Below are 23,804 nucleotides of genomic sequence, written 5' to 3'. Positions count from 1 at the left end.
GACAGTAATGGGGAAGCTGGAGATGCTGTCCTGGGAGACAGTAATGGTGAAGCTGGAGATTTTGTCCAGGTAGTCGGGAATTATACGCAGGAAGGAATACATATAAATGACCTCATAGGGGACAGGAGCCATAGTAGGGAAACAAGTGTAGTCAAAGATAAGATAAAACCAATATTGCAAACTAGAAATACCGCAGGAAATAGCAAACAAGAGGGCTCCACTAGCAATAGTGAGGATATATTACCAAAAACAACTGGTGGGAGCTCCATTGTTGGTGCTAGGGAGGATAGAAGTAAGACAGGGAAACATGCACCAACAGGGAATACAGTCACAGAAACCCAAGGCAAACGGAAACCAAGCCTGTGCACATACTATGCACTCGGTATCTGCTGGCATGGGAAATCTGGAAAAACAGATGGGACGTGCAACTATGACCACCCTAGAAAATGCCATGCCCATATGACAACAGGAAAATGCAAACTCCCTTCCTGTAAGCTTTTTCACCCTGAACTGTGTACCTCTTCAGTACAGGAAAGACTGTGCTATAACTTAAATTGCCAGGCATACCATCTGAAGGGGACAAAAAGATACAAAACATCCAGGCCATGGGAAAACCTGGGTAGCCACAGCCACTCAAGAGGGAGAGGTTTTTTAGTGCCAGGAAGGAAAAAAAACTGGCAGGAAATGGCAGAAATCGTACACCAAATCCAGTCATTCCTGGAGTGGAACCACAGTCGATGGCCTCCACTCCAAACCAACAGATACAGATACTAATGCCAGAAAAAAAATCCCCCCCCAGTACCAACAATACCACCAGTCCGATAACATTCTTCTTTGCAAATATACAGGGTCTAAAGCCAGCAACAAACAACAAAATACCTTTCATCCGTGGACTGCTTGCAGAGGCAAAGGCAATGTTCGCGGCTTTCACTGAGACCCACATAAAGGATCACTTGGACTACGAAATATGGATCCCAGGTTACAACCTATACAGATGTGACAGAGTGAACAGGCAAAAGGGGGGGGGGTTGGCCTGTACATTGCAGAGTCACTTGTTTGCACAGAACTGCTAAATGCCTCAAATGATGTAGTGGAAGTTTTAGCAATAAAGGTCGAGAACCAAAACCTAGTCATTGTGGTAGTCTACAAGCCTCCGGATGCAACATCCCAGCAATTCCAGGAACAGCTGTTAAAAATTGACCACTGTCTGGAAAACCTTCCAGCTCCTGCACCCAACATCTTGCTCCTGGGGGATTTCAACTAAAGGCACCTAAAATGGAGGAATATAGCAAATAATATTGTTGCAGTAATAACACCAGGAGGCAGCTCTGATGAAGACTCACACTCACGCGAGCTTTTAAATCTCTGCACAAAATTCAATTTAAACCAGCAAATAATAAAGCCTACTAGACTGGAGAATACACTAGACCTCATCTTCACTAACAATGATGATCTGATAAGAAATGTCACCATATCAAAAACAATATACTCAGATCACAACATAATTGAGGTTCAGTCATGTATGCGCGGAGCCCCAGACCGACATAATGAGATTAGTCACGAGGGAGCATTCACCAAATTCAACTTCAATAACAAAAACATAAAGTGGGACCAAGTAAACCAAGTCCTAACCGATATAAGCTGGGAAGATATACTAAGCAACACAGACCCCAACTTATGCCTAGAACAGATTAACTCGGTGGCACTCGATGTATGCACAAGGCTTATTCCTCTAAGAAAAAGGAGGAGTAGATGTAAAACAGAAAGAGACAGGCGCTCCCTTTACAGGCGACGGAAAAGAATAACAGAGCGGCTAAAAGAGGTCAATATATCTGAAATGCGTAGGGAGACACTGGTCAGAGAAATAGCAAGCATCGAACTTAAGCTAAAAGAATCCTTTAGGAGTCAGGAATCGCGGGAAGAACTAAAAGCCATAAATGAAATCGAAACAAACCCAAAGTATTTCTTCTCCTATGCCAAATAAAAATCGAGAACAACGTCCAGTATTGGGCCCCTACTTAAACAAGATGGGTCCTACACAGATGACAGCAAGGAAATGAGTGAGCTACTCAAGTCCCAATATGACTCAGTTTTTAGCAAGCCGCTAACCAGACTGAGAGTCGAAGATCAAAATTAATTTTTTATGAGAGAGCCACAAAATTTGATTAACACAAGCCTATCCGATGTTATCCTGACGCCAAATGACTTCGAACAGGCGATAAATGACATGCCCATGCACTCTGCCCCAGGGCCAGACTCATGGAACTCTGTGTTCATCAAGAACTGCAAGAAGCCCCTATCACGAGCCTTTTCCATCCTATGGAGAGGGAGCATGGACACGGGGGTCGTCCCACAGTTACTAAAAACAACAGACATAGCCCCACTCCACAAAGGGGGCAGTAAAGCAACAGCAAAGAACTACAGACCAATAGCACTAACATCCCATATCATAAAAATCTTTGAAAGGGTCCTAAGAAGCAAGATCACCACCCATCTAGAAACCCATCAGTTACACAACCCAGGGCAACATGGGTTTAGAACAGGTCGCTCCTGTCTGTCTCAACTATTGGATCACTACGACAAGGTCCTAAATGCACTAGAAGACAAAAAGAATGCAGATGTAATATATACAGACTTTGCAAAAGCCTTCGACAAGTGTGACCATGGCATAATAGCGCACAAAATGCGTGCTAAGGGAATAACAGGAAAAGTCGGTCGATGGATCTATAATTTCCTCACTAACAGAACACAGAGAGTAGTCGTCAACAGAGTAAAGTCCGAGGCAGCTACGGTGAAAAGCTCTGTTCCACAAGGCACAGTACTAGCTCCCATCTTGTTCCTCATCCTCATATCCGACATAGACAAGGACGTCAGCCACAGCACCGTGTCTTCCTTTGCAGATGACACCCGAATCTGCATGACAGTGTCTTCCATTGCAGACACTGCAAGGCTCCAGGCGGACATCAACCAAATCTTTCAGTGGGCTGCGGAAAACAATATGAAGTTCAACGATGAGAAATTTCAATTACTCAGATATGGTAAACATGAGGAAATTAAATCTTCATCAGAGTACAAAACAAATTCTGGCCACAAAATAGAGCGAAACACCAACGTCAAAGACCTGGGAGTGATTATGTCGGAGGATCTCACCTTCAAGGACCATAACATTGTATCAATCGCATCTGCTAGAAAAATGACAGGATGGATAATGAGAACCTTCAAAACTAGGGAGGCCAAGCCCATGATGACACTCTTCAGGTCACTTGTTCTATCTAGGCTGGAATATTGCTGCACTCTAACAGCACCTTTCAAGGCAGGTGAAATTGCCGACCTAGAAAATGTACAGAGAACTTTCACGGCGCGCATAACGGAGATAAAACACCTCAATTACTGGGAGCGCTTGAGGTTCCTGAACCTGTATTCCCTGGAACGCAGGAGGGAGAGATACATGATTATATACACCTGGAAAATGCTAGAGGGACTAGTACCGAACTTGCACACGAAAATCACTCACTACGAAAGCAAAAGACTTGGCAGACGATGCACCATCCCCCCAATGAAAAGCAGGGGTGTCACTAGCACGTTAAGAGACCATACAATAAGTGTCAGGGGCCCGAGACTGTTCAACTGCCTCCCAGCACACATAAGGGGGATTACCAACAGACCCCTGGCAGTCTTCAAGCTGGTACTGGACAAGCACCTAAAGTCAGTTCCTGATCAGCCGGGCTGTGGCTCGTACGTTGGTTTGCGTGCAGCCAGCAGCAACAGCCTGGTTGATCAGGGGCTGATCCACCAGGAGGCCTGGTCACAAACCGGGCCGCGGGGGCGTTGACCCCCGAAACTCTCTCCAGGTAAACTCCAGGTAAACACCAACACTCCCTCATACCTGCTGGCAGACATGAATGCGAAACACCCAGCCTTCAACCACAACTCCACCAACCAACTAGGCACACAACTACATAACTTCTCAAACCACAAACATCTACGGTACCTAGGTCCACACTTCAACACATTCTATGGGCACCAAGGACAAGGAAAATCTGACATAATACTCGCAAACAGAGCCAGCACTCTCTTCCAACACTACATACCTCCTCGTCCCATCACTGGATCTGACCACATTCCCCTCATCCTACATATCTCGACTAACCCAATTTGTATTCCTACACCACCAACACCAGCATACAAGAAGGCAAACTGAGAGTCCTTCCAAAACACCATCAACAACACTAACCTGAACTACGACTACAACAACAAACAAATCACAGACATTGACACACAGCTCGACACCATCCTTAAGACAATAAAACATGCAACCAACACTGCGATACCCACTAAAACACACACCATTAGATACTCATTCACTCCCTCAATCAGAACCAAAAGACTCCTCATATGCTACCACAACCGCTTCCGCCTCAACACACAGATTCAACTAGGTAAGACAGGACCTACCTGGAGGTTACCTGGAGGTTATTCCGGGGATCAACGCCCCCGCGGCCCGGTCCATGACCAGGCCTCCCGATGGATCAGGGCCTGATCAACTAGGCTGTTACTGCTGGCCGCACGCAGTCCAACGTACGAGCCACAACCCGGCTGATCCGGCACTGACTTTAGGTATCTGTCCAGCTCTCTCTTGAAGGCAGTCAGGGGTTTATTGGCAATTCCCCTAATGCTTGATGGGAGGCTGTTGAACAGTTTTGGGCCCCGGACACTTATGGTGTTTTCCCTTAGTGTACCAATGGCGCCCCTACTTTTTATTGGGGGCATTTTGCATTGCCTGCCCAGTCTTTTACTTTCGTAGGGAGTGATTTCTGTGTGCAGATTTGGGACCATTCCTTCCAAGATTTTCCAAGTGTAGATTATGATACATCTCTCCCTCCTGCGTTCCAACGAGTACAAGTCAAGTGCTTCCAAGCGTTCCCAGTAGTTAAGGTGCTTGACAGAACTTATACGTGCAGTAAAGGATCTCTGTACACTCTCTAGATCTGCGATTTCACCTGCTTTGAATGGAGATGTTAATGTACAGCAGTATTCCAGCCTAGAGAGAACAAGTGATTTGAAAAGGATCATCATGGGCTTGGCATCTCTCGTTTTGAAAGTTCTCATTATCCATCCTATCATTTTCTTTGCACGTGCGATCGTGGCACTGTTGTGATCCTTGAAAGTGAGATCCTCAGACATTACTACTCCCAGGTCCCTTACATTATTTTTCCGCTCTATTGTATGGCCGGAGTCAGTAGTATACTCTGTTCTAGTTATTATCTCCTCCAGTTTTCCATAACGGAGTAGTTGGAATTTGTCCTCATTGAACATCATATTGTTTACCGTTGCCCACTGGAAAACTTTGTTTATATCTTCTTGGAGGTTAACCGCGTCCTCAGCAGATGACAGCCTCATGCAGATCCTAGTATCATCCGCAAAGGATGATACGGTGCTGTGGTGTATATCTCTGTCTATGTCTGATATGAGGATGAGGAATAAGATGGGGGCGAGTACTGTGCCTTGTGGAACAGAGCTCTTCACTATGGCAGCCTCCGATTTAACTCTGTTGACCACTACTCTTTGTGTTCGATTTGTCACATACCTCAGGAATAACATACTTCATAGCCTAGAGCAGGACCACAACAACCACTGGGCTGGACTCTACACCAGGCAGATGAGCAACGCATAAAAGACCCCAAAACTTTCTGGAACTTCATCAACAAAATCCGAGGTAATAACAACAACAAAAAATTCGAACACATCACCCACGACAACAGAAACATCACCGACCCACAAACAGCAACAAACATCTTCAAAGAAATATGGGAGAACATTTTCCACCCACACCCTCCACTACCAGACACTCTGCCACATACACAACAAATAGACCAATGGAACACTGACCACGTACACTTAACGACACCTGATAGGTTTATACAACTTGACTCACTCACTGCCACTCAGGAACTGGACACCCCCATCACAGCTTATGACATAAAAACTCTCATTCAGCGCCTCCCTCCAAAAGCCCCAGGAGCCTCCGGCATCAACATCATCCTAAAACACCTCCCTGACTCCATCATCTCAGCCTTCACCAACCTACTCAATGCATCACTAGCATCCGGCTACTTCCCCACTCTCTTCAAAGCAGCCACTGCTATCCTCATCCCAAAACCCAATAAAAACCACTCTGACCCAAAAAACTACCGCCCCATCAGCCTGCTTGAAGTACTGGGAAAGATTTATGAAAAAATCATAAACTCACGACTACGTAGACATCTCGAAACAAACTCTATAATGGCCAATTTGGCTTCAGATCAAACCGCTCCACCCAAGACGCACTCAGTTTAATTCTAAACTACATCCACATAAACCAACACCGAGGGAAAAAGACAGCTCTAGTAGCTAAAGATGTAGAAAAAGCCTTTGACACAGTGTGGCACAATGGTCTAAAGTTTAAACTTTGTACCAACTTCGACCTCCCTCGGACTATCAGCAAACTACTATGTAACTTCCTAGATGGTAGGACCATGAGGATTAAGTTCCAGGGATGCTTCTCACAGTACTTCCCACTACATGCTGGAGTTCCTCAGGGTTCAGTCCTCTCACCCACCCTCTACATCCTTTACACGAACGACATCTCAACACCTGCCTTTGACTCCACCATCACACTTGCATGTGCAGACGACATCACCCAACTCACCACACACAATCAAATAACCACTCTAGCCCGCAGAACACAAGCCGAAGTAGACCAGATCACACATTGGGAACAAAAATGGAGAATTAAAACCAACCTTGCAAAATCCAAAATCACCTACTTCCACTACAGGAAACGTGAACCACCCCCTCCAGTAACACTCAGGATAGCTGATACCCACACCAACATCCCTGTCTCACGGACAACCAACGTCCTAGGAATACTTCTAGACCAAAACATGCGAATACACTTACACATCAACCAGAAGCAAGCTGTTGCATCCAAGGCCCTATCGGGGCTATTCAAGCTAAGGCAAGCCTCCATACAAACGAAACTACACCTGTACAAAACCCTCATTCGTCCACTAATAACATACTGCCCACCAGCCCTCTCCCTAGCAGCTGTGACAAACCAACGTAAATTACAACGCATCCAGAACAAAGCCTTACGCTGGGTGTTTAACACCTGCTGGGATGAATTCATCTCAAGTGAGTCCATCCACGCCCGTGCAGACATCCCTGCACTAAACGTGTACTGGAAATTGTTTAGCGACAAACAAATAGACAGACTAGAGACCAGACATGACTACTGGACCTCATACTTAGATGACGAACTACGCAGACCTGCAAACACACACAACCTCTTCTACTCTCTACTAGCACCTGACCCAGTTCCTATATACAAATAACCTTGCTAAAATCTTGAATCACTAACCTGTAACTCACAGGTATGGACCTTTAATATCGCCCTTGTACCTGTGATCACGCTTTGTCGCCCCCTCCCCCCCCCCCCCCCTCCAGTCCCCAAGTTGCGCAAGACCTCCTGAATCGCCATCAGCTCAGCTACTGTGTTAAGCCCTGGTTCTTTCCCTCTTACAAAAACCCTTCCTCTAACCAACCTATTCTTCCTCTGTCCACACTTCCCATCTCACCCCTTCTTGGGATCTTACCTAGAATCATAGCATAGCAGAACGGCCGCGACATTTAAATACAAGAGCTATTAAGAAATACGAAACTGAAATATATTACCAAATTTCTTTGTATATATTTTGTTATCATCATCCTTGTCATCATTAATAATAATAATAATAATAATAATAATAATAATAATAATAATAATAATAATAATATTTTTTAGGGAAATGCTGCAAGCTATGTCAAAGAGTAGATAATGGACTGTAATGGGGCTTATCTTGAAAGACAGCTCTGGCCTACACAGCCATCCCTGTAGGCAATGTCTTGAGAAGCTGTCATATGCACTCCCTAAGGGCTGTGTGAAAAAAAAATGTTGCATAAGTATAATTACTCCTAGGGGTATTGTGTCAGTATTTCAATAACTGAATATTGATGGGAATCTATACTCACGTGTGTTGGGCTAAAAAGCCCGTCTATAACCGAGTGTATGGTACATCCAGAGACAAATGAACTAGCTATCTGCTGCATAGCTGATCTGACTAGTAACATTTATGACTAGACCTACCTGGGTGTCTGTATCGGACATATATTGAACTCGGGTATCAGTGTCTTGCTTGAAGCAAACGTGTTCTTTGAACAACACTTGTTGTTACACTCTGTTCATCAAGTATTGTTTATTATTCACAGTCTTATCACTAAAGAAGCTGATCACACTTCTCTATATCTGCTGTGTCTATTGAGATACTTTTATGTACAAAAACATGTGGATCAGTGTTCTTTGTTCGTTATCCTGGCATTAATATCTCCTTTGGCAGGGTTAAAAGTCATATGGCTTATACCGCACCTCGCTGCACCTCACTTGCCCCCAGCTACAAAGGAAAAGCTGACAGAATATATTTCCCCTGCTTGCCAAACTTCCACCAGGAAGCAAAGCAGAATGCTTGATTTCGAGATATGTCTCAATCACTTAGAGTTCATTTTTTCCCATATGTGAATGAAGTGAGGTAGAAGTTTCCCTGTACCTTTCCTGTTGCGGTACAGAGATTATTTACACTTGTTAACTGAAACTGGTTGCAACGCTGGTCTCTTGCAAGGAGTCACATGATCTAAGACTGGTATACGCTGGTTAAACATCGGCTTGTAATTACTTGATGTGGAAGTAAACAAGATGCTTGCCCCTTCTGAGAGGGCTGGGCCTCTCACGGCTGAAAAGAGCTGAAAAGGGCTGAAGGGGGCTGATATCCCCCTCCTGGAGAAAATTCCTCCATGATAATAATAATAATAATAATAATAATAATAATAATAATATAGTAATATTATTTATTTTAAAATTAGAATTTATTATTTATTATGAAAATTATTAATTATTATTATTCATGATGACTCTAATAATAATAATTATAGAGTCTCATTATTTTTATTATCACTTAATAATAATAATTAAAATAATATTTTATTCTTCTTGTTATTATCATATAGACTGGGGAGTGCTAAACCCATAGGGGATCATACAGAGCCTGTGGGAATTTGATGCATTCAAGTTAGATCCCAGGAAGAAGTAGGCAGAACGACTTTCTCAAATCAACAGCAGCTTCCCAGCATTAAGCATCTCCCTCCAGGATATATATATATATATATATATATATATATATATATATATATATATATATATATATATATATATATATATATATATATATATATATATATATATATAACATTAATAGGTGCAGTAAATTATAATATGCAGGCAAAATTAAAATACAAAATATATTGGACAACTCATATTTTTATATTATATAAAGTATTCTAGTATTATGCATTATAAATAGTATTTTTGAATGAGCTCTAAATTTTTACGAATCGATATACGGCATATTGTTAAGCGGAGGTGGTCATTTAGGTCCCAGGAAAGCGAGATCAGATCATTTTTTGGGGATCAAGAGCTAATAACTAGCATGACGGAGACTCCCCGTCGTGGGTATATATATATATATATATATATATATATATATATATATATATATATATATATATATATATATATATATATATATATATATATATATATATATATATGCAAGACAAGCCACAAGGGATGGAAATCTTCAGCTCGAGTACTTTGACACTTGTCAGTGCAATGTTACAAAGATAGCATGAGGAGAAAGGAAAGGAATTTTTTTCAGGGTAAGGTAGAGTAACTCCCGCCAGTATCTCTGTGTCTGAGAGAGAAGTACTAGCAGGTGCCACTCACGCTACCTTACTCTAAAAAAAATATAAAAAAGGTCCTCCTCATTTCTCCTGCTTCTGCCTTTGCATAGCTTCTGACGACGCACCGAGAAGTGTGAAAGTACTTGAGTTAAAGATCCCCCCCCCCCCCGTGGCTTATCTTGCATTGAGATCATTTGTCTGCGATTGCTTTGCAATTCCCCAAAAAAAAATGAAATTAATTACAAACATTATCTCTCAGTACACAACAGGATTCGAACCTGCAAACTCGGCATCCGAGTCCACAGTGCTTTATCCACAGATCTAGATTCCAGGAGTTTGATTCTGTGGATAAAGTATTGTGTACTCTGATGTCGAGTTTGCAGGTTCGAATCCTATTGTAGACTGAGAGAAAATGATTAAAGAACTGAATTCCAGCTCCTTAGTTTATTGAAGTCCTGAACTCTATGTGCATGTGAATTATGGGTGGTGGGTCTGTTGAGGTACTTGAGTTTTAGTTTATTTGCCTCTTAAGGACTTTTATGTACGGGTGATAATATTTTGTTTGGATTTTTAACCCCGGAGGGTTAGCCACCCAGGATAACCCATGAAAGTCAGTGCGTCATCAAAGGCCATCTCTCTTATTTCCATTGTGGTCTTTCAATCTTGTCCCCCAGGATGCCACCCACACCGGTCGACTAACACTCAGGTGATTAACACCCAGGTACCTACTTACTATTAGGTGAATGGGAACGGGTGTAAGGCGATTAGCACCCAGTTGCCTACTTGCTAGGTAAACCGGAGCAGCAGGTGTAAGGTGATTATCACCCAGGTACCTTTTAACTTGCTAGGTGAACGGAAACAGCAGGTGTAAGGTGATTATCACCCAGGTACCTTTTAACTTGCTAGGTGAACGGAAACAGCAGGTGTAAGGAAACACGAACAATGTTACCACCCGGCCGGGGATCGAACTACGGACACTCAGTGTGTGAGGCGAGAGCGTTGGTTACTAGACCACTGAAAACAAGAATACCTCTGAGTGTATAGCCATCAAAGCACAAAAAATAAATTCATAGGAAGATTCTGTACCTATAAGGGTCATACAGCACCTATACAATGAGGAGGACTGGAGGTATTAATGTTGGATCTGAGTAATGGAAAGTTAACTCAAGTTCTTGGGTCAAAAGCAATTCAGCAGCCTAATGGTGCCATATTTATGGGTAGGGAAACGAAAATTTGTGTAATATAAAATATGCATTACTTAGTTATTATTATTATTATTATTATTATTATTATTAGTCTTGTTATTAACACATCGACCGTTTCCCACTAAGGCAGGGTGACCCAAAAAAGAAGAAACACTTTCATCATCATTCACTCCCTGACAGTCTTTCAAGAGCCGTGACTACACTCCTTCAGAGTGCAAGCACTGTACTTCCCATCTCCAAGACTCAAGTCAGGCCTGCCGGTTTCCCTTAATCCCTTCATAAATGTTGCCTTGCTCACACTCCAACAGCACATCAAGTCATAAAAAACGGTTGTCTCCACTTACTCCTGTCTAACACGCTCATGCATGCTTGATGGAAGTCCAAGCCCCTCGCACACTATTCTATTCTATAGATTCTAGGTAAGACCCCAAGAAGGGGTGAGCGGGGAAGACTGGATAGACGAAGAGTAGATCTTGAGAGGAGTGTCCTTAGTCTTAGAGAAAGAGCCAGGGCTTGACCCAGCAGCAGAGCTGAACGTGAAGGAGTTTTGCAGGAATGAGCTTGAGAGTCAGGATACGCAGGCAAGCTTGATCGATGACATGGGAGCACTGCTGTGTGCATCTCATCAGCGCGAGGTGTTGACTGGCTTGTGATTGGTGGAGAATGGCGCGAGGCGAGAGGCTGGCTGGTGGCCCTCTTCTTATGGGCGATCATACCATGTAGTGTTGGAGCCGTTTGTGATTTTTTTATATGCTGATTTTGAGAGCAGGACAAGTCTTACCCTGTGCACACAAAATCTCCTTTACCCCGTCCCTCCAACGTTGCCTAGGCCGACCCATACCCCGCCTTCCTTCCACTACAGATTTATACATTCTCTAAGTCATTATATTTCGTTCCAGCCTCTCTAAATGTCGGAAGCTCCTCAATAACCCCTCCTCAGCCCTTTGGATAATATTTTTAGTAACCCCGCACCTCCTAATTTCCAAACTACGGATTCTCTGAGGGGATTACGTACATAGTACACCAAGGAAAAAGGTAAACAACATTGTTGAGAGGTAAACCTGTTGGACGGATGAGCTGTGGTTTTCTTCAGGCATCTCACAACCGTCGTGAATTTCAGCATTGGTGATGGTGGGAGTAGTATAAAAGTCCTTTACCACCTTATTATTGTAGTTCTCAAAGTTGAGGCACTCACAACTGCTATGCTCCAAGTACTTAAGAACCAACTGCTTCTGGTTCACTTTAGGATGTGTCGTGTTGGTGATTACGCACATGTTAACTTCCCTTTCAGTCTCATTCTTCATGCCACAGTAGTCGTTGGCGTTGCAAGGAGCGAGGTTGTGGAGACACATGCGTACAGGTAATGGTGGTGCACCGTAGGATGGCATAATGTTCATTCTGAAGAGCTCATTGAGGGATTGTCTGACATAGGGCCATGGTGCATAGGTGTCCACGGGAATGCAGGCGCTGTTGTTCGGCATAGGAACCCACTCATCTGTAAAAGGTATCGAAAATATTTAACGTTTGAACAAAGGTAACCTTCCTCCTAGATACTTTTTCAACGATGTGAAATTTTATTTAACATCACAGCAATAATATATATATATATATATATATATATATATATATATATATATATATATATATATATATATATATATATATATATATATATATATATATATATATATATATATATATATATATATATATATATAGTATTGTAACCACAAACGAGTGGTGTTTAATCAATAACAACACTTCTACTAGCCAAGGGCTCGAACTCATGTTGTTTTGGCCTGCCTCATGGTAAGCAAAAATCACACGACACTCTAACCTACAGGATCACCCAATCCTACAAAGATCATGCACCCAGCAGAGCTAGGTGTTGTACCGGGATCCGAGGACATACGATAGTGTGGGTGCCTCAGATCTAATTTCATTCTACTCCCCATTTGGTGTACTGGCCTCCACAAGCAGTATATATCGTATTGTAACCACGAACGAATGGTATTTAATCAATAACAACAATGCGACTAGCCGAGGGCTCGAACCCATGTTGTCCTCCAGAGACAAAACAATGTTTACATTGTCTTAACCACTTAACCAGCAATCCTTCAAAGATCACGCACCCAGCAGAGTTATGTGTGAGTGTGTGTGTAGATAGTATGCCTACCTACCTGTTTCACGTACCTTCCACTAGAGGGAATCGCTGGCCTAAAGCCTAGTTTCAGAAGTGCCTTTCAAAGGGCAGGCTCCTAGGTCTATCCTAGTGACCAGCCCTCTCTCTCTCTCTCTCTCCCCTTGCTGAGCTTGCATCAACATCTCCCCCCAAGACTGGCTCCTGGCTCCCCTGACAACCATTTGCATAGTGTACCCTTTTGTTAATAAATCCCACTTCTAGTCAACAGGTGTATGCATAACCTCCACAATACCTCCTCAGCATATTCACCAATCTTATCTACGAAAAGACCCATTATAACAGATGCACAAATTAACATTAAGATCGACAACATTCTAATTACCAAACATAATGAGGGCAAATTCCTAGGCCTATACCTTGACAACAACCTAAATTTCAGCACCCATATCCAACACATAACCAAAAAAGTATCCAAAACGGTTGGGATCCTCTCCAAGATACGATACTACGTGCCGCAAAATGCCCTTCTCACACTATACCACTCACTTATTTATCCATACCTCACCTATGCTATTTGTGCTTGGGGATCAACTGCAGCAACACACCAAAAGCCAATAATAAAGGACTGTCTGCATCGCTCCCGGGCCGTGTAGACCCCCCTTGCCTGACGCTCCTCAGTAACCTGACAGCAGTGGTATGAGGTGTTGTTGTGTCTCTGTTGACACCGCTGGAAAATTACTGGTGTTAAGATGGCGGTTTGTCATCGCAGACGCATTAATACTATTGGTATTGAACTGCTTTGAGGTGCGATTACACCTAGTTCAGCTCAGATACTTTTACCCAAGATAATTAGGGAGACATATGGCATTGAAGACGGCGAATTGTATGGGGTAGCGTTGAATGGAGCGCATAGAATATTTGTGAAACTGCTTGCTGCGACAGTATATGAATCGGTGGTTACGTGCTTTCAAGATGTGTGTTTTGACGTTACGCCTGCTGTGCGTGTGAGACTGGTGGACGTGTCTCGATATTATACCTGGATAAAGTTGAGGAATGTCCCCTTTGAGGCGAACGAAGCTGACATCAGAAACGTATTTGAGAAATATGGGACTGTGCATTCTGCCCAGCAGGGTAAGTGGCTGATGGGTGCCTACAAAGGTATGCCAGAAGGTACTTTCAGCCTTAAAATGACGTTGCGGCAACCCATACCATCATACGTGTATCTTCAAGATTTTAGGACACAGGTAATGGTTTTATATCCTGGACAACGGCGTACGTGTCGCATTTGTGGAGAGTATGACCACATAGCGGCAGCATGCGAGAAGAACAGACACGTGACCAAACCTGTGCAAGAAGAGGTAGCCCCAGTCACACGTGGTGAAGGTGAGCATCGATCATCAGAGGAAGGGCGTGGTCGTTTGTGGAGTGAGATGGTGGAACAGGCTTTTCAAAATGAGAGTGTCCTCCCCTCAGCTCCCTGCACCTGAGTCGCTGCCAATACCATCTGCTGGATTGGTACCCCGAAATGACGTGTTAAATATAGGGGAGGAATTGGACGAAGTTTTAAAGACCTTGTCACCACCTGTGGTGGAAGCTCCGTCTATGAATGACGTAGCTGGAGACTTTTTGAGTCCAGATTGCGAACAATATGAGACTCAGCGGAATGACGACGAGACTGAGACATCGGGGGACTTCATACCTCACTGTAAAGTGGATGTTGAGGTACACCGTGAGGCTTCCTCAGACCTTGACATGGAGGATAAGAACGTTACGAGGAAACGAGCAGCTACGTCAGATTCAGATGACGTACTGACGCCAGCACAGAGGACTGGGAAGAAAACTGAGAGGATGGGTGAGGGAAGGGATGGAGAGGGGGGGGGGTCATGTGGGACGCCATCGCAAGAAGGGAGGCGAATGGGAAGGTACTGTAAAGAAAACCCATAGAAATAACAATTCAAGTGGTGAAAAAAGAGAGGAGAAGAGGCAAGGGTGGAAAATATAACAGGCCTTAGGTGTATGACTGCTAATGTTAACGGTTTATGTACTAGACTAAAGAGAGATTGGTTAAACAATTTTCTTAGCAAACACAGAGGTGATGTTATGTTCCTTCAAGAACACAATTTCAAAGAGGGGGAAATGTCGGAGGTTGCAGGTTATAAAGTACTGACCCTGCCAACTATCCGTTTGAATGGTGGTGTGGGTCTTTTAATAAAAGAGACGAGCCCGTTTGTATTGCAGATATGTGAGGGGGGTGGGGGGAGGGTGTCGAGAGTGGATGGAACTTGGATGGGAAAGCGTGTATCTTTAGTAAGTGTGTACGCCCCTGCGGAGAATAGCACGAAGGTACGAAAGGATTTTGTGTGTGAGGACCTTGTTTATTTTTTGTGTGCACTTCCAGAAGTGGCGATAGTGGGGGGTGATTGGAACTGTGTCATCAGGGCGGCTGATGTCTAACCCATAGGGGCTGGGCATGTGTCTGCACCTCTCAGAGATTTGTTGAGGGGTGTTAAGTTACATAATGTGTTTGGGGGAGGGGTGTGGGAAACGGAACATACTTTTATCAGAAGGGGATATGCTGCAAGGTTAGACAGAGTGTATATTTCTCAAGTAGTTGTGAAGTCTTTTAATACGGTCGAGACGGTCTTGTCATATCATAGGGCAGTAGTAGTGGAGGTGGGGTGGGAGGGGATGGCGGAAATTTATCGGCCTTATTGGAAATTAAATATTAGTGTGTTAAGTGATGACGAAGGTTTAGAGGGTTTTTCTATGCTGTGGAAAGAGCTTTCAAGGGAAGCTCAGGAGGTAGAAGACATTGTAACGTGGTGGGACTCGGTAGCAAAAGAAAGGATAAAAGCCTTTTACATGAGGGAGGGTAAACGTATAAACACTCTAAAATATGGACTAGTGAATTATTTAGAGGATTGATTAAGAAGTTGTTATGGGCAGGGAATGGTTGGTGGTGTTTACCCTATGGACAAGATTGTAGACATAAAAGAGAGCTTGCGAACGTTGCATAATGAGCGGTTTCAAGCGGTGCGGGTGCAAGCAGGATTAGAAGAAGTTTTGTGGGGAAACAAGCCATCCGCGTGTGTGTTGCGGCAGCAAAAGCAAAAGCAGGTGCTGATGGCAATCCCGAGCTTAGAGGTACATGAGACGATGGGAATCCATAGAGCAGGTCAGGTGATAAGAAACTCGAAAGCTGTGAGTGCATATGCGGATATGTGGTATAAAAAATACTGGACTAGTAGTGATGTGGATGAAGTGGAATTAAATAGGGTGTGCACATATGCCAAGTGCAATTTGAGTCATAGTGATAGGAAGGCTTTGGGTGGGGATATTACTGAGGAGGAAATTGAAATTGCTTTACATGGAATGAGAAAGGGCAAAGCCCCGGGTATTGATGGTTTACCGGTGGAATTTTATTTACAGCATTGGGCATTGATTGGGAAGTTCATGGTAAGATTATTAAATTGTATGAAGGAGAAGGGTACGTTAGGGAATAAGCAGAATACAGCAGTTGTGGTGCTGGTCCCGAAAGGCAAAGGGCAGCCAGACCTTGGGAAGTATAGGGAAATATCGTTGCTCTGTGCAGACTATAAGGTTTTCGCTAAAATTTTGGGTAATAGGGTAAAATGCATGGTGGGGAGGGTTGTTTCACCATCGCAGTTTGGGTTGCCAGGCAGGTCGATGTTAGAAGGTCACGGGATTTTAAGAAGTTTTGTGGAGTCAAAGGGGGGTGGGGAGGGGGAGGCTTTACTGGCCTTAGACTGGCGAGCCGCCTATGATAGAGTGGAAAGAGATGCACTGCAGAGTATACTTAGGAGACAGGGTTATGGTGAAGAAATAGTTGGGTGGGTAAACACGCTGTACAAGGGAGCAAAAATGAGAGTACAAATAAATGGGTGTATGGGGACAGACTTTGAGATGGGTAGAGGTTTACGACCAGGGTGCCCTATGTCACAGATCTTATTTGCGTGTTTTCAGGATCCCTTTTACAGGATGGTTGAGAGCACAGTCAATTCCCGGGGTGAGGGGGGGTAGGGGAGGGGAGATGTTGGCCGGCATTAATAGGTTATGTGGATGATACGACTGTTTTGGTGTGTGAACGGATGTCTATGAAAGTGTTGGAAGATGCTGTGCATGTGTTTGAACGAGACACGGGTATGAGGGTAAATAGTGAAAAGTCAATGATCATGGGGTTGGGTACCTGGAAAGGGGAAGGAATGGTGAGCTGTAACGTGGTTAACATGACTGCATTGTCATTAAAGATTTGTGGTATTATTTATAGAGACGATTTGGATGTGGCGCGAGAGGAAAATTCAGTAAGGACGTTGGAAAAGGTCATTGGTTGTCTGGGTGTTTTGAGGCCCCAACATCTCACTCTGGCCCAACGTGTGATCGTTGTTAACGTTTTATTGTACAGTAAGGTGTGGCACGTTGTGGCTGTATTCCCGATTACAGGGACAGTGATCAATGGAATATTGAGACGAGTATTTACCTTTTTGTGGGGATCGAGGTGTGATTGGTTAAAACGTGAGGTTGTTATGTTACCTGTCCATCGAGGAGGTTTGGGATTGTTGGACTTAAAGCGTAGGGTAAAATGTGTTTTTCTAAAGTGGGAGGTTTGGCGTGTGGGTGTGATGGCGGGAAATATGGAACAGGTATATATGAGATTAAAAAAGTGGTATGGGGGAATGGAATTGAGGGAATGTGAGATTTTACTACGGGCTTTGTTGATGGTAAGGGAACAGAAAAACATTCGCATACGGGTTTTAAGTAGGTTACTGGGGGGTACGTGCGCAGCTCCATTAGAAGGTTTGTTCCCCATGTACTCGTGGGAAAATATTTGGCTCAGATTCAGTAAGCTGAAATTACGGCCTAGGGTGCGTGAAGTGATGTTCCGTTTTTTACATGGTATATTGCCGTCAGGGGCACTACTACGATCCAGAAGAGTCGTGGAAGGTGGCGGGTGTGGGTTTTGTGGAGGTGAAGACACGGCTTTTCATGTTGTCTACTTTTGCGAAGGTTTAGAAAATGTCAGGGGTTGGTTAGGTAGGGTGGTACGACATTAGCGCTATAGCTCTCGCCCTGTGCAGACACAGCTGCTCTCTACACCTCAGTGCCTTGCGATCCCCGTGTTTTGGGAGAGGCTGTTTACAATTGTGTGGTACCTGGACCTTCATCTTCGCCTTCAACATCAGGATATTGTGCGTCGTTGGCTGCCTTCCTTAGGGCAGGCTGCCTTCCTCAGCACTCCTGCTGCTGAACTCAAGATTGCTGTACCAACGTCTTCAATCTCACCAACAAGGATTGTGCGTCGCTGGCAACCTTCCAAGAGGTTGGGAGTCTCCCTCTGCACTCCTGTTAGGTAAGACACATATGCAACAGTTAGGTATCTTTATTTCGAAACGTTTCGCCTACACAGTAGGCTTCTTCAGTCGAGTACAGAAAGGTTGATAGAAGCAGAAGATACTTGAAGACGATGTAATCAGTCCATCACCCTTAAAGTTTTGAGGTGGTCAGTCCCTCAGTCTGGAGAAGAGCATTGTTCCGTTGTCTGAAACAATATGAAGTTGAAGTGACAGAATGGGGCCTTTATATAGTGCCAGGAGGTGAGACGTAGGTTGCTTTGGGAGGGCAGGTCCTTCTCAAACCCAGCCGTTCTCACTAGTAGAGGTTGTCGAAGTGGTCTGTACCAAGATACCCTTGTGTTGCAGTGTCTGACAGAATGAACATTAAAATGGTATGAAATACCGACAGATTGTTAGGTAAGACACATATGCAACAGTTAGGTATCTTTATTTCGAAACGTTTCGCCTACACAGTAGGCTTCTTCAGTCACTTCAACTTCATATTGTTTCAGACAACGGAACAATGCTCTTCTCCAGACTGAGGGACTGACCACCTCAAAACTTTAAGGGTGATGGACTGATTACATCGTCTTCAAGTATCTTCTGCTTCTATCAACCTTTCTGTACTCGACTGAAGAAGCCTACTGTGTAGGCGAAACGTTTCGAAATAAAGATACCTAACTGTTGCATATGTGTCTTGAAAGTTAAGACACATGTGCAACATCTGGATATCTTTATTGTAGACGTTTCGCCATCCAGTGGCTTTATCAATACAGATTCTAGGACATAATAGGAAGACAGTAGAACTATATACAAAAGATGAGGTAATCAGTCCCTCGGCCTTGGAGTTAGTGTTCACAGCATCGTGGTGGAGGAGAATCTGGAGCAAAGGCAAGAAGACTGGCGTTTATATAGTCGTCAGTGGAAGGGACGGGCAGCAGACGAGGGCAGTCACTGGTAGGCGGGATTCCCCAGTGGAAGTAGGTCCTTCCCAAAGAGATGGGTTAGTTGCAGCAGCCGTGAAGAAGGTCTTGTAGATGTCCTCTGAACCAAGATTCCATGATGTTGCAGTGTCTGACAAGTTGTGCAAGAAAGGTATAAAATACCGACAATATGAAAGTTAAGACACATGTGCAACATCTGGATATCTTTATTGTAGACGTTTCGCCATCCAGTGGCTTTATCAATACAGATTCTAGGACATAATAGGAAGACAGTAGAACTATATACAAAAGATGAGGTAATCAGTCCCTCGGCCTTGGAGTTAGTGTTCACAGCATCGTGGTGGAGGAGAATCTGGAGCAAAGGCAAGAAGACTGGCGTTTATATAGTCGTCAGTGTCTTACCTAACAATCTGTCGGTATTTCATACCATTTTAATGTTCATTCTGTCAGACACTGCAACACAAGGGTATCTTGGTACAGACCACTTCGACAACCTCTACTAGTGAGAACGGCTGGGTTTGAGAAGGACCTGCCCTCCCAAAGCAACCTACGTCTCACCTCCTGGCACTATATAAAGGCCCCATTCTGTCACTTCAACTTCATATTGTTTCAGACAACGGAACAATGCTCTTCTCCAGACTGAGGGACTGACCACCTCAAAACTTTAAGGGTGATGGACTGATTACATCGTCTTCAAGTATCTTCTGCTTCTATCAACCTTTCTGTACTCGACTGAAGAAGCCTACTGTGTAGGCGAAACGTTTCGAAATAAAGATACCTAACTGTTGCATATGTGTCTTACCTAACAATCTGTCGGTATTTCATACCATTTTAATGTTCACTCTGCACTCCTATTGGCTGATTGAAGCAACCACACCTGAGCTGAGCGTGTCTCGTGATCGACAATCATATTGGGCCGCCTCACCTCGCCGCTCAGGGCATTCACAGTGCTCCATCAGCGACAGTCCACCTCTTCATTTCAGTGCTTTGTTGACGCCTCCATAGATAGTTCTCTGCAGAAAACTAAGGTAATTGCCTGGCAAGTACGTGTGTCACCTACACATGTACTTGCCCTGCTGAGTTTCATCGTAGACAGGCCATTTATTATGTTTTTTGACGCTGCCACTAGCCTTATACTAGATAGCATTTTCTGTTGTCGCCGTTACCGACTATGTCTGCCTCCCACCAAAATGCGAACTGTTCCCTTCTTTTAAGCTATTCCAAACCTGATAAAGCCACCATTGACTGCCCCAGCATTCTCCACAACATCTCCCAATGCCCTTTACTCAGTGTACTACCTACTAATTCTGGCTTCAAGGTTCGTCTTGATCCTTCCTCCTACAAAACTTTCTGCTCAAAGCCTATAAGATCTAAACTCTCAGATGCAGGTTTCACCATCAACTGGACCCCTGAGCACCGTGCCAGGAGCACAGTTGTTGCAAAACATGTTGAACTCGCTATACTGACTGCATACCAACAAAACAGGACTGACTTAATACAGGACATTGCCAACAACAATGACGTCACTGTTGAGAACATATACAGACCACCAAACTCTAACACACTCAAAATTCGCTGCTCCACTCCCGAGGAAGCTTCCCATCTCTTGCAACATGGCATCCGTGCCATGATGTACCTAATCCCTATAACTGCCCTCTTCACTCCAAACTACATTCCTATTATACAATGCCTAAAATGCTATGAATACGGTCACGACAAAAATAACTGCTCTAAGAAACAAATATGCTCTAAATGTTCTTCCCCTGACCACTACTGGATTAACTGCTCCAACCCTTTAAAATGCCCCAACTGCCAACAACCTCACCCTGCCACCTCATTACAATGCCAAAAACGAAAAGACTACACTCTCAGCATTCGTGCCGACAATGCTGCAAACACTCCTAATCCATTCTCTACCCAACCACAACCTACCATTTCTTCTGACAATTTCCCTTCTCTAAAATATAAAAAAAAAAAAAAAAAAAATTTCCCTTCTCTACCCCAAGCCACCCCCCACCCTCCCACCACCCCTCAGGTCCCTCCCCTCCCGTCCACCTCTCCCACCTACGCTAGCACTATCAGAGGAACTGCCACCTCATTACCCTCACACACAGACACCAATTCAACAAACAACATGATCTCCACAATTGTACATCTCTCTGTCCTGATTCCCAAATATTATGAAGCTAACCTCCCAAACCTTTTAAATGGCCTCCTCACAGCTAATGGCCTAACACCAATTAATTTCCCCCCCGACTTCTCCTTACCCCCCATCCCCCCCCGCCCGGACAACGTCACTGATGTGTGCTCCAGCCTTCTCCGAGCTGCCTCTAGCCTAGCAACTGACCTCACCTTCCCTCCCTCATGCCAGGACGCAACACCAGCCGTCCCTCCATGCCCACATGTTCCCTGCCCATCCACCTCAGCAACCCCCACCCTGCCCCCCTCCCCCTGAAACCCCCACTCTGTCTGAGCCTATCACACCTTCTCCATCTTGTACATCTGCTGATAATGAATCTTCCACACCTACCACACCTTCCCTTGACTCCAACTCTTCTCCCACATTCCCCGGTGGACACCATGAGTTTAATCTGGGGTCAAATCATCCTATCCCTCATCACAACTCCCGCTATCCCACCAGAAACAAGAACAGTGGTAATAAACAACACACACACACAGACACCAATACAGAACGTGAAAACACAGAAAAAACTCACAAACCACACAAGCCCTCACGCCCTCCTTCATCAGAGTCCACCAGTAGACACGGCAAAACAGAAACATACCACAACACAGAAACTACTGCAGATGGTCTAACCAGGATGGGACCTAAGCATGAACTAGCTAGACCTCACTACCCTGCCCACACAAACAATATACAACATGGCCCTTAAGGTCACACAATTCAACATACGCAGCTACAACATGAACAAGCACATCCTGGCCGAACTCGTTGAGACTGAGCGCCCTGACGTGCTGCTTCTCAACAGCACCTGTGTGCAAAACACCCAGCGAATCCGACACTGGGGTTACACATCCCGCCAATCTAGAGCTGATCCCTACAATGGCACTGCCATCATGGTAAACAGCACTATCCGACATGACTTCCTAAACCTCCCATTCACCTGTCCTCACAGCATGGCTGTCAAAGTCTTCACTCTTCATGGGCCTATTATCATCTATACCACATATGCCAGACCCAACTCCAACATCAACATTCCTGATCTCTCCCTTCTCTTTAATCACTCAAATATTCCTGTCTATCTTCTTGCTGATCTCAACGCCAAACACAAAGACTTTCACGACACATACACCAACACTCATGGAAACCAGCTGCAACGACTAATCACACTTAAACACCTGATACATCTTGGCCCACACTTCAACACTTTCTTCGGCCCACGTGGCCAGGGCAAGCCTGACATTATCATCACAAACAGAGCCAGCCTCTACCTTCACCACTACATCACACCAGGCCCCCTTTCAGGCTCAGACCACATCCCCATCACCCTCCATATTTCCTCTAACCCTATCCTCATTCCTTCCAGACCAAGTCCCTCATTCTCCAGAGCCAACTGGGACTCCTTCAAACAACACCTATACAACACCAATCTCACGTATAACTTTGACAACAGACCCACCTCAGACATCGACACTCAGATTGCTCTCATCCAGGACTCTATTACACAAGCTGCTGATCACTCTATACCAAAGAAACGTCACACTGTCAGATACTCCTTCCGCCCTTCTGAGAGAACAAAACGCCTTCTCCTCTACTACAGACACCGTTTTGCCTCCAACCACCACAGATTTGCCTTTGTCAGCAGAGACCTCACTTTCCTGCGGAACAACATCCGCAGCCTGGATGAGGACCACGCCAAACACTGGCTGGCCCTCGTCCAGGCTGCTGAAAAACACCGCATACAGGACCCCAGGGAGTTCTGGACCTTCATCCGGAGAGTCACTGGAGTCCCAAAAACAACACATTTCCAGCACATCACACACAACAACATAAACATCACAGACCCTACACAAGCAGCACGAGCCTTCAAGGACATATGGGAAAACATCTTCCACCCCCACCCGCCTGACCCTGCTGCACAACAACACACTCAAGCCTTAGAACACTGGATATCCACACACAGACACATGACACATCCTGACCCTACTATACAACTTTCCTCTCTCACCTCCACCCACATTCTAAACACCCCTTTCTCCCACCCTTCAGTCAAAGCCTTAATCCTGAAGCTTCCTCCCAAAGCCCCAGGAGCTTCAGGACTATCCCACCACATACTCCGACACCTCCCAGACTCTGTCATCTCAGCACTTACAGACCTCCACAATGCCT

General features: G+C 44.5%; 1 protein-coding gene across 4 annotated transcripts in view; it reads right to left on the bottom strand.

Annotated features, from left to right (window-relative positions):
• Positions 1 to 9,368: 9,368 nt before the first annotated feature.
• Positions 9,369 to 23,804, bottom strand: part of LOC128695938 (uncharacterized) — a 101,289-nt gene continuing 86,853 nt past the window's right edge. For all 4 annotated transcript variants that reach the window (XM_070093090.1, XM_070093087.1, XM_070093089.1 and 1 more), the window contains one exon: positions 9,369 to 12,510. In XM_070093090.1, the coding sequence (XP_069949191.1) occupies positions 12,023 to 12,510 (488 nt within the window). In that variant the 3' untranslated portion in view covers positions 9,369 to 12,022. The remainder of the gene's footprint in view (positions 12,511 to 23,804) is intronic.

Source organism: Cherax quadricarinatus, chromosome 41 (genome assembly GCF_038502225.1).
Source record: "Cherax quadricarinatus isolate ZL_2023a chromosome 41, ASM3850222v1, whole genome shotgun sequence".
NCBI lineage: Eukaryota > Metazoa > Arthropoda > Malacostraca > Decapoda > Parastacidae > Cherax > Cherax quadricarinatus.
This window is presented reverse-complemented; position numbering and strand designations above follow the sequence as displayed.